Here is a 21,684-nt window from a genome sequence, read left to right on the forward strand (position 1 = left end):
CAAGCTTCTTCATGCTTCTCCATCTTCTATGTCGCTGCTCTCTTAGCTGTTTCTCCCACTTCAAAGCCACCATTCCCCAACTCTACCAATGGAGCGACTCCAGTTGCATCAACACATGCATGTTTTCCATCAAACCAACTGTAAATCAAGACATCCGCAGAGGCCGGAGTGTCGATCTGCCCTCATTCGGATCAATGAGAAAGTTAACATGAGCTTCTTTCTTCACTTGTACTCCAGCCCTCCAAAATGTCTCTAACATAATCATGTCGGTATTTAAAACCCGGAAAATATATACAATATAATGTGTTGCATGGTCCCCATAAGCATTTAATCTACTCTTTTTGCATACAGGGCAAAGACCACCATCAGAGTACAGAGCAATCATAAGACGGTATCGGAGAATGGCACGATACTCCACCTGTGACATACGTTGTCCAAGTCCCTCCATCGGAATAGCAAGTAGTAGAAAATCTTTTGCATGTTCCGACTGCAAGCATCCAATAACTATTTTCTGACGAGCAGATAACTCAAACTCCCTCTCAAGACTAACAACCATCTTACCGTAGAAAGCTTCTGCCAAAACTTTTTGTGGTTTTGAGCAAATAACTCAAACTTTTTTCTTTTTTTTAAGTGGAAATTTTATTCATAATGATAACGAATTTTATAAATAATTAGGACAAACATGCAACAAGCTGCGCCGCAAGTCCTTTTTGAATAGCAAATCCTATCATTCTAAAAACAAACTCGTTAGAATCAGCTGTTATAACGTTACTGTCCATAACTTTCTGAAGTCTCTTGAGGAGCTCAACAAACTGTTATTCCAAGAAACTGAAAGTGTCGAAACTAAACAGAATGAAACAATGTTGGTTAGCCCTGCAAGCTTCCTCATGCTTCTCCATCTTCCCTGTTGCTGCTTCTCCCACCTCAAAGCCACCATTCCCCAACCCTACCAATGAAGAGACTCCAGTTGCATCCACACATGCATGTTCTCTCTCAGACCAATTGTAAATCAAGACATCTGAAGTGTCGATCTGCCCTCATTCAGATTAATGAGAAAGTTAACAGGAGCTTCTTTCTTCACTTGTACTCCAGCCCTCCAAAATGCATCACACAAAATGTCTCTAACATGATCATGTTGGTATTTAAAACCCGGAAAATGTCTACAATGTGCTGCATGGTCTCCATAAATATCTAATCTACTTTTTTGAATACAGGGCAAAGACCACCATCAGAGTACAGAGGAATCATAAGACGGTATCGGAGAATGGCACGATACTCCACCTGTGACATACGCTATCCAAGTCCCTCCATCGGAATAGCAAGTAGAAAATCTTTTGTATGTTCCGACTGCAAACATCCAATGACTGCTTTCTGATGAGCAGATAACTCAAACTCCCTCTCAAGACTAACAACAATCTTACCGTAGAAAGCTTCTGCCAAAACTTTGTGTGGTTTTGATGGGACGGTAGCATTCACAGCCATAGAATCAAGGTCAAAATCGGGAAGACAGAGACGCAATGCACTGGTAGCTAACATCATCAAGGATCTCACCCATAAGCACTGGACCACAACTCCTAAGAATGTGGTTCGGAAGCTCTAAAGTCTGAAAATGGGAGGACACAAAAGCAAAAGTAGAGACATCAAATGCACAATAGATACCTAACCCACTAAGGCATAATGGAAGCGTTGCTAAACGCCATTGCAAATCCCCGAAGCCAGGGACATCAGAAACTATAATACCCTGCAAAACCATGCGAAGGTGCTGATCAAAAGTCTTAGTTGCATCCCTAAAAAATGATGGTGGACAAGTACGAATCGCAAAGACCAACTTGGAGAGCCTAACACAAGCTCGTAAAAGTGCTAACTCACACTGTGGATCCTCCAATGCAGCTAAACGGTCCATCGAAGTCATAACCTTTTCAACACGATTGCGAGCAAGGCTCATGATAAAAGAAGAATCAGTGCTGACTGCCCCTCCAAGCAACCTGACCCCATATGAGGTCGGGATAAATCTGAAGGAAGAATTAGGGTTTTTTTTTTTTTTACAATTTTGAGAAACTCATGAACATAACCCACTTGGTCTAATGTCTGCTACCAAACAAAAGTTTATCCCTTAAGACTGGATGATCATTCCTTAGATGTTTTTGTGGGGCTCGAAGTTTTAGAAAAAAGTCCCACATTCACCACAAGCGTGTGTTAATCTAAGAGTATCATCTGAAATCTCCTTGATGTATCCATCAAGATTTTTACCTTTATATTTTGTCTTGGAAGCCTACTTAATCATAGCTAAGGTAGGACTAATTTTCCAGCTAAGCGCCCCCTGACCACACTTGGAGAGGGTTCCTTGCTACTTCTTTTTGACATAATCGTGGTCCATTTCCCATCAGCTTGAGTTTCTCTTTGAACTCTCGACCTTGTACCATGTGGAGAGCTAGGTTGTATTTTATATCTCGTATGTTGTTTCACCATGGCAACACAAAACCTGCTAACCAATCAAGAGGTTCTGGGAAACTATAACAACATCCATCAGTACTGGAACAGTATCCACTTGAACCCCAACATTCAAATCAACCTTACTAATTTCAACATTCATGTGTGCAAAAGCAACATCTTGATGAGTATCTTTAGCTGGTGCCGCATCTCTATGTGTACCAACTACAACCTTAGTAGCTAAAGCTCTAGTAGCATCAACATTTGTGTTAGCAACCACATCAACTTGAGTTGGAATAACGACCATAAGAGAACCAATATCAACCTCAGCAACTTGAGAAGTAGGAGAAGCCACATTAGTGATTTCATGCTGAACAATTTGGCCATAGAGCTCTTGTTCTAAAGGGTTTTCAATCCTCATTTGTTGCTCATTTTCATGCTGCTCAATTTGTACCTCAAGTCCTCAACAATTGAAGTCACCTCACAATCCCCAAGGATGGGAGCACCTCCATCATCTCTTAAAGAGCTTGTTTGACCTCCTTGTGCATTTTTCTTGGGTGTCCATCTTTGTGCTTGTTTCTTTGTTGGTTTTGCCCTCACATGTTTTAGATTTTGGGTGGTTTGTGCTTCCTTGTTTTTGTGGTGTTTTTTATCAGTATGCCCAAAAATGTTACAAATCTTGCAAAGTGATGGATTCCAGTCATACGTACTCCACGCTTATATCTGCCTCTTTTCCATCATCCAAGTTGACTCTAATAGAAGAAGGGAACTTGAAATCTGTATTAACAACTGCACAAATTTGTGCATAGCTAAGTCGTGTCCTGTTTGCCGTGGCATCGTCCATACAAATGGGTTCCCCAATAATACTTGAGACAAAATCAATCCCATTACCAGTCCACAACTGCTTTGGTAAGTCAAATTTCACCCATATGGGGAGAGATTTCATCTTGTTTCGATGTTGTTCTATAGATTCGGACCAAGGCCAAACAACAAATATCCTGCCTGCGATGAACAGGGGACCATGCTCAATAACCATCTTACAATCTTCTTCATTCTCTTACTTGTGCTTGCAATAGCACCTTGGAGCAACGATCCACATACTCCATCAACTAGTATTGAATATTTTAGTTCTCACCAAACTCATCAGCACATAATGGCACTAAGCACCTTAAATGAAGAAATGGAAGGTCCCCTTTTTATTTAATATAAGAGGAACATAGTAGCTTTGGGGAAATTTTGTATAGATCTTCGTCCGCAACTTTAGGATTAGCACTACTTTGTGTTGTCGTTGTCTTGCCCCAAAGATTTGGAAAAACTCCCATGGCTGCATTAGTAATTAGCTAGAAAAATGTCCAAACTCTAAGCATTTGTTTCACACTATTTTTCCAATGTTTTGTCTTCACTGCACAACTTATTAGTTCATTGATTGTTCACACATACTCTTGCACCCCCAGACTTTGAATCCTGGTTTTGTCCCTGGCTCCATGTCATAGACCCTACCATTGCTTTCTCTGCTCATCGATACGCGGTAGGTAGGTAACTTAATTCTCTCATCAATCTGTTCACGTTGTCTTCATCTTATTTCCATGGGGAACAACAACAATTGTACTAATCCTGTTAATGATCATAACCAGAATAGGAGTAAAAATCTCGGCGCCCATCATAGGTATGATTATCATAAGTATAACGTAGTAGCCCATCTTGTCTTGCTAACTCATAATACCGAGTATGGTAATTGGTAAACCAATTTCATAGTCCCAGTTCCCAAATTGGAATATAATATGGTTTCATTTTATACAATCTTCCATAGACCAAATGATGCTAATTAGTTTCTTAAGTGTGAGACAACTGATTCTTAAACAAAAGATGTCTCACAAAAAAAAATAAAAGCAAAAAAAAATAAAAGTCTCCATATACCGACACTAACCAATTCAAAATCACTATATCTTGGAGGATGCCATCCAAACTAACCCCGGTCACAGCCTTCATCTTCGTAAGCTCTCCTTGCGGCAGCACTAGTACCACCATGAGACACTTCATCATAGTAACTCGACTTACAGGCATGGGCGGACCCAGTGTATAGGCAGGGTATTCAAGTGAATACCCTCAAGTTTCTCCAAAAAAAAAAAAAAAAAAAATAGTAGGCTTAAATGTTTAATATTTAACTTAACCCATTAGTATTTAGCCAAAAAAAAACTTGGCTCATTAGTTAATGATTTTTAACATTTTGGATTAAGGACTCTGTAAGACTATAAGGTAGGCCAAGTCCACACTTTTACTTTTACTCCAATGAGTAATTCATTTCGTTTTTTTTTCTAATAAACTTTTCAAATGTTCTCGATTTCTCAATCACCTTCTTTATTATTTGGACATTTTCTCGGATTCATTTATCAAACCATCTCGAATTCTCAATTCAATTTCTCGCGGGTATCATTTTGCTTTTTGAAATCATATGTTTATACTCGTTAATTTTTATTTATTTATTTATTTTACATAACACTAAAGAAAATTTTCATTGTTGAATTTCCGACTTAGCTTGAATACCCTCGACAAAACTCCTGGGTCCGCCCCTGCCTACAGGGAGGATGCGCCAAAGGGCTACCAACGCCTCTTAAAGCAAGAGCAAAGCTAAGAGGTGGCAGCCTGACCGAGAACTCGCTACCACCTTGAGGAACCCCCTCGTCTAGAACGACGATCTCTATGAGCAGCGTGCTTTCGATTACCCTTCTGTTGTGGGAGTTACCTGAGTATGATTCGTCAAATTAGAATCCCATTTGCAACAAAAACAGACATACTCCATCCATCAAATGAAAAAAATGTCTGTTTTATATCCGTGACCTTGTTTTCCCAAATTTCTAACTCAGCATTTTTTGTAGCTCCAGCACATTCAACTTCATTATCGCCAACCACATCAGAAGTAATAGTAGAATCGATCTATTTTTTCTCCAAATTAACTCCCTTCCTTTATACTCACTTCACCTTGCTCACCTTCAGAAGTAACACCAAAAGAAATACTTTGTCCCATATATTTCAAAGTTTTCCCTCTGTGAATCTTTCTCCCCCTACTCTTCTCCACTCTCATTCTCATTATCTTCAACAACGTAATCAGTGCCATCGTCGTCGGTTGGATAGTGAAGAAATGAGGTTAAAATTTGCGTGGTCTACAAAAACCATACTAAAATTAAGTGAAGTAACCATTATCGATTTTTAATTTTCTTTACCTCAATATTAGTGATTTTTGTTTGGACTTCAAATTTTAAACTTGGACCTCGGGCTCGAAATTCAGGTATGATACGAACTTAGAAGCTTGAATTTGGTTTCCTGTCTCTTTTCTTCGATGTCCAAATATAGAAACAAACTACTTACACACGGATGTTTGTAATTCTACTTTTATTATTTCCTAAGATAGACTGATCATTTAATTGTAAGAAGTTCTAACTGTTAGAAAAAAATGAATTTGCACAAATCCATTAAAATATGAATGAGTAGTTTGTCTCCCAAGTTACCCCACTTGAAATGAAATGGGTTTTTTCTTGAAACAATACGTAATGTGAGAAAAACCTTTTCAAAATGATGCACTTGTTCGAAACAGTGCATTATGCCGAAAAGGTGCGACCTTTCAAAATGTGCAATCGGTTCAAACATTGCATCATGCGAAAAAAGGTGTGACTTTTCGAAATAGGCACCGGTTGAAAATTGAGGTGCTTTATGCCGAAATGGTGTGTTTTTGAAACATGTGACTTTTCAAAGAGTTGCTTACTTTTTCCCAAGAGTCCTTTGTGTTGTTTCAAGAGGAACCACTCACCTATAAATAGTGGATGAATTTGAGAGAAAGAGACACCGGATCGCATTTGCAGTTCGATCTTTCTCTTCTCCCTCTGTTCTTAGTCAAATACTATGTTGTGTTCGCTGATTCTATAGAATTAAAGTACTAGCTTTCTATAGAAGGAAATCCGTTCTATCTTGGGAGATAGTTTCCCATCAACCTTCAAGCACCGTGAGGGGGAAAATCTGTCTTAAGGACATAGTGTATCTACACTAGGCTTGGATTTAATTAAGAAGTATAAGACACTTACAAGACAAAAGGTTTGTATAGTTTGGTAATTGGTAAAGAGTAAGTACAATTAAGTTGTATATTCCTAACAACTTAAGATAGATTTCTTTTTCTTCTTCTTCTTTACCGAACAGAATTTGTTTATGTTTTCTTTTCTTTTTTGGTTTAAGGAAATAACAAGGTGTAGTTATATTTCAGAATATGGCAACACCACCAGTTACTCCTGCTGTTACTGTTCCTATTGTTGTTTCCCATTTTGTTCCTCATGGGGAGAAGCCTGAAAAGTTCAATGGAACTGATTTCAAGCGCTGGCAACAGAAGATGCTCTTCTATCTGACTACCCTGAACTTGGCAAGGTTTCTATGGGATAAGGCTCCTGATGTAAGCCCTGATGAAACCGACAAGGAGAAGGTTTTGGCCAAGGATGCTTGGTTTCATGCTGATTTCTTGTGTAGAAATTATGTCCTTAGTGGGTTGGCTGACTCATTATACAATGTGTATAGTGTGTTCAAGATTGCTAAGGAACTTTGGGATTTGTTGGACACGAAATACAAGAGTGAAGATGCTGGCATGAAGAAATTCATAGTTGGCAGATTTCTTGATTTCAAAATGATGGATAGTAAGACTGTCATAAGCCAAGTCCAAGAATTTCAAGTAATCCTCCATGATGTCATTGCTGAAGGAATGACCCTAGGAGAATCTTTCCAAGTGGCTGCTATGATTGAGAAATTACCACCATCTTGGAAGGATTTTAAGAACTATCTTAAGCATAAACGCAAAGATATGAATCTTGAAGAACTGATTGTCCGTCTAAGGATAGAGGAAGATAACCGCCTATCTGAGAAGAAGGGCAAGGATCCCATGGTGGCAAAGGCTAATGTTGTGGAAGGATCAAGTGCTAAGGGAAAAAAGAAGCACCAAGACAAAGCTCAAGGTGAAGAGAGTAGTATACCTACTAAGTTCAAGGGCAAGTGCTACAATTGTGGGAAGGCTGGACATAAGGCAAGTGGATGTCGCAAGTCAAAGAAGTATAAGAAGCAAAAGACTTAAGCCAATATGACAATGGACACGCTTTCTGACAATGTTAATGACATGAACCTATCTGTTGTGGTTTCTGAATGTCTCATGATTGGAAATGAAAGGGAATGGTGGGTGGATACTGGTGCTACTCGCCACATATGCTCCAACAAGTCGATGTTCACCACTTATCATCTTTGTGGAAAAGGAAGAACAACTCTTTATGGGAAACTCTTCTACGTCCAAGGTTGAAGGCAAAGGAAAGGTGGTGATGCGGTTAACTTATGGGAAGGAACTAACTCTGAATGAGGTGCTCTATGTGCCTGACATTCGCAAGAACTTGGTTTCTGGGTCGCTGCTGAGCAAGAATGGCTTTAAGTTAGTCTTTGTTTCTGATAAATTTGTACTAACTAAGAATGATGTATTCGTGGGAAAGGGCTATCTTCAGGATGGGCTCTTTAGGATGTCTTGTTTTACTATTGCGCCAAAGAGTGCCAATAAAGTTGAATATTCTGTTTACTTGATTGAGTCTTCACATGTGTGGCATGGTAGATTAGGACATGTTAATTATGATACTTTGCGTAGATTAATTAATTTTGACTATATACCAAAATTAAAAATAGACCCACACCATAAATGTGAAACTTGTGTAAAATCCAAGTTGACCAGATCATCCTTTCATTCAATTGAAAGAAGTACTGAACCTCTAGACTTAATACACACATATATATGTGATCTTAAGTACGTGCAAACTAGAGGTGGTAAAAAGTATTTCATTACTTTTATTGACGATAGCACTAGATATAGTTATGTTTACTTGTTGAGAAGTAAAGATGAGGAAATTGAAGTGTTCAAACACTATAAAAATGAAGTTGAAAATCAACTAAGCAAAAAGATTAAGGCTATAAGGAGTGATAGAGGAGGTGAATATGAATCACCTTTTGAAGGTTCTCGCTCAACATGGAATCATTCATCAAACTCTGACTCCTTATTCACCTCAATCAAACGGTATCATGGAACCAAAACCGAACTCTAAAAGAGATGATAAATGCTATGTTGTTAAGTTTTGGTTTACCCCAGAATTTGTGGGGGGAAGCTTTGCTTTCCGCCAATTACATTCTCAACAAGATTCCTAACAAGAAGACGCTTAAAACACCATACGAATTGTGGAAAGGTCATCAGACTTCCTACGAATTCTTAAAAGTGTGGGGGTGTCTTGTTAAAGTGGAAGTCCCTAAACCTAAGAAGGTGAAGATAGGACCCAAGACTATTGATTGTGTATTCATTGGATATGCAAACAATAGTAGTGCATATCGTTTTTTGGTTTATAAATCAGAGAATTTGCACAAATCTATTAAAATATGAATGAGTAGTTTATCTCCCAAGTTACCCCACTTGAGATGAAATGAGTTTTTTCTTGAAACAGTATGTAATGTGAGAAAAACCTTTTCAAAATGATGCACTTGTTCGAAACACTGCATTATGCCGAAAAGGTGCGACCTTTCGAAATGTGCACTGGTTCGAAACAGTGCATCATGCCGAAAAGGTGTGACCTTTTGAAATAGGCACTGGTTTGAAACAGTGCTTTATGCCGAAATGGTGTGTCTTTTCGAAACATGTGACTTTTCAAAGAGTTGCTTACTTTTTCCCAAGAGTCACTGTGTTGTTTCGAAGAGGAACCACTCACCTATAAATAGTGGATGAATTTGGAGAGAAAGAGACACCGTGATCGCACGAAGTTTCGATCTTTCTCTTCTCCCTCCGTTCTTAGTCAAATATTATGTTGTTGTTCACGATTCTATAGAATTGAAGTACTAGCTTTCTATAGAAGGAAATCCGTTCTATCTTGGGAGACAGTTTCCCATCAACCTTCAAGCACCGTGAGGGGGAAAATCTGTCTTAAGGACATAGTGTATCTACACTAGGCTCGGATTTAATTAAGAAGTACAAGACACTTACAAGACAAAAGGTTTGTATAGTTTGGTAATTGGTAAAGAGTAAGTACAATTAAGTTGTATATTACTAACACTAACTTTTAGATACACAGACCTACTAATTTGACCTCTGATAAAATTGGCATTCTCCTGTTTTAGGCTAGATTAGAGATATTCTTTGTGAAACAATGAAAGCTGAAGAAGAAAACTATGTGGGATGAATTTAGCAATTACCTTTTCTAGAGATTTTCACATTATAAAACGAGCAACAGGTACGTTGCTCACAATTTTCTTATAATGTTTGGTATAGAATTATTGTTTCGAAGAGTTAATTAAGATGGCCTCTCTTAGAAGTTTGATAGTTTTTCTTCTTCACGTCCTAGTTTTTTGTCTCGTAATCCATGGCTCCTCTGCTGCAGACCAAGAACTAATCACTAGGGTATGCAGCCGAGTACCGGGAGACTTCAGGTTCTGCGACAAAACCCTTTTTGAAGACCCACGTATCCCAGCAGCTAGTATTGAAGGACTATGTACAATAACGCTTGGATTATCTATTGATCTAGTAAGAGGTACAATTGATAACATCGATGGTTTTCTTCGCAATACTTCTGATTCTGTTAGTGGTTCTGTTACTAAGAAAAGGTTAGTCCACTACTGTCGTAAAAACTATACTTCAGCATATGGCGATTTCTACAATGCATGGAAGTTTTCTGGCGCCAAGTCTTTCGTGGATGTTGTCAAGTTGGTGACAAATGGGACTAACAAAGCAATTGATTGTTTGAACGAGTTTAGAAGTCCCCCGATTATATAAACTTGTCCTGTAGCTCCAATGATTTACAAGTTGTTTACTTTCGAATCCTGTAGCTCCAATGAATTACAAGTTGTTTACTTTCGAAGGAATCATCTTCAGTATAACACAGGATCTTATCCAATCGCCTGGTCATGCTATAGAGTGCTCTCTTATTATGTTTTTTCTTTCGTTTTCTCTATCTGTTCTTCTTTTCTTTTAGCGTGTGTCACCATCGATAGGTACTGTACGAGTATAATCGTATAAAACTATTAGTATGGCGGATTTTTTCTCTGGGTTTATGTTGCTAGAGTTAAATTTTCCTTCGTGCTCCTACACAATTTTTAAATACAAAGTTTTCGTTCAAATTGGTGAGGTATAAAATTACCTGTTTTAATTATTGGTTAGTACCTATTGTAGAAAGCATACATGACGATGGATAAACAATATTGGTAATCAAAACTTTCATTCAATCTGACATTCCGAGTTATCTCAATATTGGTAATTCTATATTGACGCAGTTTTATTTAAATAATTCCATCTTCTTTGTTCTTCATATATATATATATAGCTTACAGCCTTAGGGAATTGACAGCCAAAGGTTCACCCACCTTGTAATTTCTGTTTCAATCGCCTAATTAATTAATTAATTAATTAATTAATTAATTATTATTATTATTATTATATTTTTTTTTTTAATTTTTTTTTTTTTTTATGAGTGAGCAGTAATTCGTATCATTAAAACATGAGATAGAGATATAAAAGATGAACGAAAGCAAAAGATGAAGCATTTTTTTCCAAGAGGGCTTGCATCATTGTGTGATTACCACAACCGTACTAAGTACTAGGTTGGCCCGACCCCCACCAATTATATGCACAGTGCTTGCCATGTGTCAGCAATCTACTATCACCTCTCTCTATATTAAAGCAGAGTACATATGAGGTGGACAGTTTCTTTCCTAATACGTGACACTTTCCCAGTACTTGGTTCTGCCACATGGCGACATATTTACAAAAATCTTTCCATAAGACTTGGGAGAAGGAAAGAAAAATTGAAGAACTAATTAACTAACACATAAAGATAAACCGGTTGTATTAAGGTGCCAATCATCAATCATCAGGCTAGGTAATAGCTATGCAGTCTAGGAATATAGAATGCAACCCTGAACCATATAATCCATTCACCGATCCCAACTACAGGTGTGCTGTGTACCTTTATATAAAGTCATGTGAATACCTAATTATATTTAGTGATATTTTCTTGAATTTTGTTGATGCATGGTAGGAATAATCTCAGCCTAGGAAATAGATGTAGTGCTATCAATTTCTCTACTTTCATCGTGTTGTGAATGAGTTTTTTTTAGTTGTGTAAAAGATTCAATTCACAAATTAAAAAGAGATTAGGGTCGAAGTAATAGAGCTGTAGATGGTACGGTTGCCTGAAATATTACGTTAAAAAATAGTGTTGGATCCTAATTGCAAACAAAAAGAGTTGGAACATGTGTATAAATAGATCTGTAAACAAAAACAAATCTTCACACTAAGTTGGCGAAAAGCTAGGCGAATAAACTCAATTCAAATTGAGTTTTTCATATGATAAGAGAGTTTTACTCTCATCAATAATTCTTTCTAACGGAACTAAAACATGTAGTTTTCATATAGTCTGATGTACGTAGTTATGGTTGGCATAGGCAAGGAAGTTTTGTTGAAAAGATATCTATTAATTGCTATGAGTTCATTGATATTATTTTCAAATTGCTACGAGTTCTTTGCATGTACGTGATTCACTTTGATATATATGTACTTTCATGCTGCTTTTAGTACAAATGAAAGTGAATTGAAAAATCAATATATATATGATATTGTTGAGCGAATCGTCTGAAAGTTTGAGGTAAAAAACCTTTGCAAGACTTAGTGTACGTTATATGTAAATATATATTGGTACAAAATCTCTTAAAACTAATCATATTGCTAATTTTATTGTAGTTTGGTCATGACAAATAAACACTAGCTCTAGCTAACAAACCATTTTTAAGTACTCAAAAAAGTTATTGAGGCCATAGAACATTGAAACAAATAAGCATTGTAGATAGAGGGCCGGGACTATAGTTGCTTTTGCATTATAAAATTACTTCATTTAATCACTTGATGGTTGTTCGATCTGGTTGCCTTTGAACCAAGGATAAAGGTTATAGAAAAGATTGCATCAGTGAAATATATTTCCCTATGTCATTACCTTATTAAGTACTTCTTCTCATGAAAATATTTAGAGTCTACTTAGATTGTTTGTTTATTTTACTAGGTTAGCAAGGCTAGGATAAGGAAACATATTGGCCAAATAATGGCAAAAACTACTGATCTTTACATTGAAGGGTTGGAAGGGACTTGACAATTTTTATTTGCATATTATTACTTCAAGTATCAACTTCATTCCTCAATGAGAATGACACTTGAACCATGTACTAGGCCGGTTATAGTGGATTTGAAGTAGCAACTTAGTTCTGAAAATGAGATCTGTCAGTGTATAATCTTGGCATCTTGCTTGGTTAATATATATTCTTGAAAACATCATATGTGCTTCTTCTCTAACATCAGAATTTCAATACGAAGGAAATTTTTACTTTAAAATATCTAATATATGTATATTGCATACATAATTTTAGTTGCGAGCATATAAGTCTCAGCGAGTTTTAGTTTGAACTTGGAGAGAGTTGAGAAATTGCATAGCTTACCTAGCAATTATCTTTTGATTGTCTCCATTCAACATTCCTTCGATCTTTTGATCCCTAACAATCAAATGGAACATATATGAACACTGGATTGATTTATGGTGGCCACTAGCAATGGATATGTAGGGGAGCCACTCAAATGTAGGTGAAGATACTGTTGCATATATATGGCATGGCCTTGGACAAAGATGCTTCTGAAATTATTAGCACTTTGAAAACTAAGACCACTGATGTAGTTTTTAAGTTGCAAAGCTCTTAAGATTTGGGTACTTAACATTTAGCTCATTATAATGCGTTATTGCTTCTAAATATTCCATAGTCCTTTCCTAATTTTGCGGAATTATTTCTTATTGCTATAGTCCATGGTAAAAGGTTCACATTATAGTACTTTCGAAGGATTTTTTTTTTTTTTTTTTTTTTTTTTTGTGATATCTAAAAGAGTCTGGCCATATGGTCGGGTCACAAACCTTGTCTATATACTAAAGCAGAGACCTCTAAGAGAGATTTTTCTCTCTCTTAAGTGGCACTCTAATATGAGAGATAACATTTTCTCTCTCCTATGTGGCTTTCTACAATGCTTTCTACCATGCCATGTGGACTCTTTAGAGAGTTTGATTCAATTTCCACTTTCCAAAAGAGTGCTTGCACATGGATCTACTTACAATTAATATAACTCTTGTTTTAGTACAACTCTCCCAACTTAAGTGCAATTCAAATTAGTATATACAATTATTTTCTAAAACATAATTATTTTTAACTAGCTATTATTTCCTAAAAAAAAAAGAAAGAAATTATACCACAAATTTCGCAAACATAATTATGTTTAACTCTAAGAGAGATTTTTCTCTCTCATTAGGTGGCACTCTAATATGAGAGATATCATTTTCTCTCTCTTACGTGGCTTTCTACAATGCTTTCTACCATGCCACGTGGACTCTTTAGAGAGTTTGATTCAATTCCCACTTTCCAAAAGAGTGCTTGGACATGGATCTACTTACGATTAATATAACTCCTGTTTTAGTACAACTCTCCCAACTTAAGTGCAATTCAAATTAGTATGTACAATTATTTTCTAAAACATAATTATTTTTAACTAGCTATTATTTCCTCAAAAATAGGAAAGAAATTATCCCACAAATTCCACACACTTATTTATGTTTAACTAGCAATTATTTCCATTCCACGTATAAAGATTATATAAATTATTTCCAAAAATAGGAAATATGATCTTATTACCCCTACAAATTATGTACGTATAGATTTTTCTTCAATGTTGGAATTAAATATCAACATAATCCATTTAACAAGACGTAACTCTCTCCTAAAAAATCTTAAAAATAATTGGAAGTTTTGAGAGAATAGATAATATGCAATGAAGCCATGAAAACATAATAGAAAAGAATAATACAAATTGACCGGAAACTAGCTAAACACGGTGATCATGAAAAGAACAATGTTAAATATGTCTTGATTTCCATTCTTAACAACATAAATGGACTTCGTATTATTATTCTAAAACTATCTATTTGCAGCATAAACCGTGTGTATATAGACATGTCACATACGCATTATCTTACCCCCAATGATATTAACAATTTAGCTACAGGTAAAAGCACAAAATCTGAGTGGGAGGATGTCGTCATAAAATTGTAGACATTGACACCACCAAAATAAATGGGCATAATGGGACTTGAAATGAAACACACTCATTAAATTCAAAGTTGTAAAAGAATGACCATTGCATTGAATTAAGCAGGACTTGGCACCAAGACATCACCGCCTCGCCTGTGAATAGATTTTAATCTTTCATGTTGGAATTAAAGAAAAGAAGATCATTATTGTTGTGGCCAAGTAACCTCATTGCCAGTTAAGTAATCTTTTGATCGGAACCAAAAATTAAGCACACGAAGTTGCACTGCCTAACATATGAGTAAATTAAAGAAATTATATAATAGGAAAACACAAAACGGGACTCAATTAGAGAAATTGTGTGTTTGTCAAAAAATCATGAAAAAAGTCTAGAAACTATGTTCTGTACATGTACGTCTAGGTTCCATCTTAACATCGAATCCATTTGACATAACATCACAAAAACCTTGATTGGAAATAGGGCTTGTGCTTGAACTTTAAAGAGGCTTAGGGAATGGGACATATGGGATAGACTTTGGAACATATAACACACTTGGTCCAAATAAATACTTATTTTGAAATATTGACAGGTGGCCAGAATACCGCTAGGGATGAGATCGACCAACTATAACTTGGAAAAATACCATAATTTATTTAAAATCTATCTATAAGAAGGAAATAAAGAAGAAGATACATTGAGTAGGGAAAATACACAAGGAGTCTCTTAATTGTTGAGATGGCCAAAATTTTTCGAATTAAGTTATAAAGTTTAATTTAATATTAAGGGGACTGGGGGAGATACACAAACTTGAATATTTTGTACTTATAACTTGTAACTTGTAACTTGTAACTTATAAGTTCTTACTACTATAAGTGTTTGCTACAGTTTGTACCTACATAGATTAATTGTGATGTATTAGTTGGGGTGTTCATGTGTAATGTCACTTTATCAAAAAAAAAGTTCATGTGTGGTGTCAGGAGTTGCTACCAAATGCGTAGTTAAAACTTTTTGTATATTGGAGGGCTTAATTAAAGCATAACATTTTGTGCTTGAATTAGATCATAAAATTTTTAAATGTAAAATCTATCAAAATGAAGCATTTCCTATTTAGGAAACACTCGATCTATATGAGAAGTTTAAATATAGGGAAGGGCTACTACAATGTTCAGTTCCGTTCACAAGCAGATCGCGATCGTGTTTTCGCTCGTGGCGCATGGTCTATGAACCCTGGCGTCATCCGCCTGCAACGTTGGTTCCCAGATTTTCATCCATATCGTCTGCGCACTTCCATAGCTTAAATCTGGGTACGTATCTATGAACTTAGTATCGAAAGTATTGGCATCCGGAGTTATTTTGGCCATTCCTTGGCTACTTGTCGTAAGAATCCAAATAAGCAGCAAGATAAACCGAAAGGTGATGATGGAGATGGAAACTCAAAGCGTAGCAACGCTAAGAAGCCTATGGTCTATCGTGAAAAACAAGCTTCCAAGGATAAGGAAAAGGTTACTTATTCTTCGGACATGCCAATTAATAACTCATTTTCATGTTTGCATCCGGATAATGCTACACCCATCGATGAATTGGAGCCACAAGCCGCCACGGTCCGGGTCCAAAACATTGCAGGCCTCATTAAAACCTCATCGCAGTCAAACCCTATGGGCAAAACCAAACCTCCAGAGAGGAAAAAGAAGGTTCCAATGAGTCCGAGGAAAAAAAATAGCACATTATGGCCATGACCAGCTAAAGATCACTAGCCATCTCACGAATTGGATTTGAACCAATATAAAGCTACTTTCCTTTTAGTAGATCGTGAGTGGGTCTATCGTCCTCCTCATTATAGTCCTCCTCAAAGAAAAAAAATTTAAAACTCCATAACCTTAACCTATGTCCAAAATTCAATGCCAGATAAATAGTAAAATTTGTTGAAACTCTTGACTTTGCAGACCTAATTCCGTAATATTTCTTAAAATAGAAAGTAGTTGTTCCAAGGATTTAGAATCCTGAGGGAGGTAGGTTGCTATTTCTTGAATACCCCGATCAGGGGGAAGAACAAGATTATTATCATAATAAAGTAGTAGCAATTCCTCGATTTTGTTGTTAATTTGTTCCTTGATCGTATCAAAACAGATGTTTCCTAGCTTTTCGGCCATATTTTCATGATTTAAACCTCTCAAGCGCCCTGTGCGAAATATTATCAAAACTATAAGCGGAATATAGGCCACTCCTACTATGGTGAAGATATCAGCTATCATTGAAGATATATATGCCAGTAATTCCGAATTCATAGTTAAAGTGAAACAGAAAACTACCTGGAGAAATTCAAATGAGAAAAATTTATGCACCCCGGATCCATCTTTTAGCCTACGCTTTGTCGGGCTTGCTTTTGGTCTCGCTCGCTATGCTACATGGGGACGGAGTTCAGGCATCTCGACCTTTTGGGAACCTTGTTACCTTAAAGGGATACTCACACCGAAGTGATCATTTACGAGATTTCCGCGCTTGAAGAGCTCATAAGCACTAGCAATAGGACAATAGATAGTGCATTAGACACAATCTTCGCAACCCAATTCCGCATGTTGGCCCGCACCGACAATTGTCGATTCCAATCTGAGAAACCTAGAGTGATGTCATGCAAACACAAGCTGCAGCGCCGATCGCGGAGGGCTTGGGCGGCTTCTTCGAATCGACGACATAATACTATGTGATTCTCTAGTCGAACTCTCTCGCCACGTAGTTCCGTTCGGGTGAGGCCTCTAGACATTGCCTCGTCTTGAGGGATTGCACCTTGGGGAACTTCCGCAGTAGGATTGTCTTGGGGAGCTTCAGTAATCGGACCGGTAGGACCCACGGGCGAAGTGGGCTGGGGTTGGTTGGATGTTGGGAAGAGCACAAAACTATTGCAATGCACTCTGTCATATAATTTGTGTTTACCTTGATCTTCCTCCATGTAGTTAGAAGAAAATCACCCTTGTGTGTCCTAACCCCATATCCTGTAGCTCCTGGGTTCCCCATTGAACACCCATCACGGTAAATTTTCACCATATCACTTGCTGGGGGAGTCCACTAGCACTTGCAAATTCTTGGAACTAGGTATAGTCGTGTTTAGAGACACCACTTGCTCAAGATAGCGAGTTCAGTGGCATTGTTGCAATTGTTCCTTGGTGGCAAGAAGTAAGCTTCTTTGACTAGCTTTGTGATCTCTTTAGTACAACAAGCAAGATTAACATGTTCATCATAAAAAAAGACCTTATTTCTGCTTCCAAAATAGTTTTGATGCCTCGACCCTAACGAGTGGTGAAGCCCATGCAACCAGTAGCACATATTTTAGAGTAGTTGTAAGACCCCTATTTTATATTTACATTATTTGCGTAACAATATTTAATATTTTCTGTATTTGACTGTATTTTTTCTGGTCAACGTGCTAGCATGTGGAATACCAAATAGTAATTTCGAATAATGTTAATATAGGAAACTAGTATTTGAATTTTGAATGTGGGTAGATTATCTTTAATTTTTGGAAAACTTTAAATAAAAAGGAAATAAGATATTAACCTAAGGAACATAATATATATAATATTTTTAATAGAAATAATATTTCCATAGTTAGGATATAAGAATATTTAGTAATTTGGAAGTTAAGGAGAATATAGGGTGTCTCCGGAGAAACTAGTTTTTTCTGAAAAACCACAAACAACACACACAAGCCGAAAACAGAGAAGAACGCGGATTTCACGAGCTAGCTGGGATTGGTTCTCTCATTTTTTCTTCGATATTTTCTGTTGCCGATAACACGGGAGGTGAGTAGTTTATTTTTCTATTTTTCCCCGTATACAGACACAGTTAACTGTACTTCCCAAAACTATGTTCTGTTCATCGTCCATTTTCTGTTTGTTTTCTCTTCAAAGACTATCATTACTTGTGAATGTTTAAAACTTAGTAGACTAATAGTACTGTTAACACCATTAGGTTGTGGTAAAGGGAGGCACGAGCCCCAAACCTCCTCCTCTGTAAAAACGCCATTACTGCCATTACTGTGATACTGAGGAATTTGATTTTTGTGTATTTATTTTCGTGTTTGAACTGTTTTGTTGTATTGTGGGTTGGTGGTTTGATGTATGGTGGTAGTGGGGAGTTTGTGGGGGTTTGAAAGCTTCAAAAATATTAATGGTGGTAAGATCTGGGATTTGAGGGGGATTGCAAAAACTGAAGATTGGTGGTCGATTGGTGAAGTAAAGTTGTGGGGTTTTTCACCCACATAATTTTCGCTGAGTTATTGGTGGGTGGTGTGTGAAGGATTTTTGGGGGTGGCTGGAAGCTAGCGGCTGTTGCCGTGAAGGGGATGACCGTGAGAGCGATCGGGTGCTCCAGGTCGCGATTTACTATTTTGACTTAGGACTAATTAGTTGGGCCGGACTCTATCAGTTCTGGTTGGGCCGGTTTACAAGGTTTATGTGGCCTGGTCCTAAAATTTGAATTGGGTTGCATGGGATCTAGTTAGTTTTGAGATTTCTAGTTGGGCCAGATTAGTTTATGGGCCGGGTTAAACCGGGTCAGTTTAGCTAGTCGCTTAGGACCAGGGTTTGAACTCTTTTTAAATATGGGTTTGGGTGAAGACCGGGAGGAATGACCACCGGTTAGGACCGCCGATCGCTCGGGTTATTTGTTGACCCGTTGACTGTTGACTTTTTCTAAAAATGTTATAGATTGATTTTATGGACCAATCCGATGATAGGATGTGGGTGACTCTTGTATAACTTGTTTGTCAGTATCTAATATAGATTTGACGTCGATCTTGTGTAAATTTTGACACATGAAGATAGAGAAATTTTAAGATGCATGGATATATACGTTTGAATAAATTACATAACGAATAATGGCTTGATTATTTCGTTCGCAAAATAGAACGAGACGCGCGATATTTTATGCCGAATAGTGGCATTACTTACATAATGGCTTTCGTGTGAGGGGTTACGGTGTCGCGACATCCATCCCGCCGTGGTAGTTATGCATGGAGTGATACATTATGTAAGGGGAGGCATGTGGATGTACATGTTCGGCGTTGGATAGCGATTGTGGTAGCCAGGAAAACTAGGAAAAACATAGAGACGACGGGTTACTAGGGACACTTGATAAATGTTACTGCCATGATATTTTCCTCAGGCGTGGTTATTGATTTAAGACTTTCAAGTTAAGTTTCATTTTTGTTATGATTATTACAAATTGTTTGCAGGAGGGTGGGTTAAACTAATTATTCTTGCAGAGAGGACCCACTCTGCGATAGAGTATGCATAAAGGTAAGTACTAAGCTGCCATAAGTTATTTACTCTTAGTTAGAAGCTAAGGTGCCTTTATGAAGGAACTAACTACCTTAAGCTAAAACCTCGGTGGAGGAACCACCGCCATGTAAAGAATGAAATATTATGTATATCTAAATGGTTTTACTAAGGTTTACTCATACCAAGCATTATTTATAATGTCAACCGATTTGCATGTTTGCTAATCGGGTGTGTTCTTATATGAACATAGTTGATCAGCCTGGACAGGGTTAGTTGATGTTCGAGAAGGTGGCGTGCTGCTCGTGATTGATGTTAGCATTTATTTTTAATAAGATGTCGTTTCATTTTTCTTCAGAGATGTAGTGGAATTTGTTGGGGACATATGTTTAATTTATTTTTTCCGAATTCTTAAGTGAAGAAGTTTGTAACTTAATTTTTGATCACAAGTTTTCTTAATGATGAGTGGATTGTTTGGAGTATTTTATTGTTTAGTTTTCCGCATGTGTTATTATTCATTAGGGTTATGATATAGATTGGGTTGTGAGGTTGTTGTCACATCTCGGATATCGAGGAGTCGGATATCATTATTATTATCTGATTTATCGAAATTCGGGGTGTGACAGTTTGGTATCGGAGCATTTGGTTAGCTTAGATTGGGAATGTCTAAGTGATCCTCGGATATGGATTATGGGTAATATTGTTGAGTGTTTTGGGGTTTCTGTGGATATTAATAGGAGTTTTGTTTGAACTTTAGATCATGGTTGAGACACGAGCAAGCAATGGTACTGAACCTGTAGGGAACGCTCCTATCGAGATGATAGGGGGACAGTTAACTCGGCTCCTGCAGGCCGTGCAGAATAATGCAGGGAATCATAATGATCCGTTTGCTAAGCGTAATAAGGACTTTGCCAACCTGGGTGGTAAGAGGTTCACTGGAACCCTTGGCCCTCTTGTAGCCGAGGCTTGGCTTAAAGCTTGCGAGATGATTTTCAAGCACATGGATCTGACAGAGGTTCAGAAGCAGGAGTTGGCTGCCCATCAGTTGGACGATGCAGCACAGTTTTGGTGGATGTCTATTCTTCCACATGTTGATGCTGATACGATGTCTTGGACTGAGTTCCAGGAGAAGTTCGAGCACTACTAAAAAAATGACATATTATGACGCTTGTTTTTTTATCTATCTTGACGGCTTTGTTACAAACCGTCAAGATAGGTGTTTTAGTAATATTTTTATGACGGCTATTGTAACATTATGTCGTGTATGACACAAGCGTTAAGAAAATATAATAAATTTATGACGGCTGTTGCAACATTATGTCATGTATGACACAAGCATCAAGAAAATATAATAAATTTATGACGGTTGTTGCAACATTATGTCGTGTATGACACAAGCGTCAAGAAAATATAATAAATTTATGACGGCTGTTGCAACATTATGTCGTGTATGAGACAAGCGTCAAGAAAATATAATAATTTTATGACGGCTGTTGCAACATTATGTCGTGTATGAGACAAACGTCAAGAAAATATAATAATTTTATGACGGCTGTTGCAACCTTATGTCGTGTATGACACAGGCGTCAAGAAAATATTATGATTTTATGACGGCTGTTGTAACATTATGTCGTGTGTGACACATGTGTCAAGAAAATATTATGATTTTATGGTCAAATTAGCAGTATATTAAACCGTTCCAATTTTTTTTGGTGCAAGTTTTCGGACCATATTCAACCGTCAAGAACGAAAGAAAAACTATCGTGAGTACAAAAAGTGAACCGTCAACATTAATCAGACCTAGCACTGGGATAAAGGGTAAAAGAGTAG

The 21,684-nt window shown here is 37.2% G+C and overlaps 1 protein-coding gene across 1 annotated transcript; it reads left to right on the plus strand.

Moving 5' to 3' along the window:
• The first annotated feature begins 6,662 nt into the window (after positions 1-6,662).
• On the plus strand, positions 6,663-7,534 carry LOC147511222 (uncharacterized). The gene has a single exon (XM_086598400.1). It carries the CDS (start codon positions 6,686-6,688, stop codon positions 7,532-7,534), a length of 849 nt encoding a protein of 282 aa, XP_086454526.1. The 5' UTR covers positions 6,663-6,685.
• Positions 7,535-21,684: the final 14,150 nt, after the last annotated feature.

Source organism: Coptis chinensis, chromosome 3 (genome assembly GCF_015680905.1).
Source record: "Coptis chinensis isolate HL-2020 chromosome 3, ASM1568090v1, whole genome shotgun sequence".
NCBI lineage: Eukaryota > Viridiplantae > Streptophyta > Magnoliopsida > Ranunculales > Ranunculaceae > Coptis > Coptis chinensis.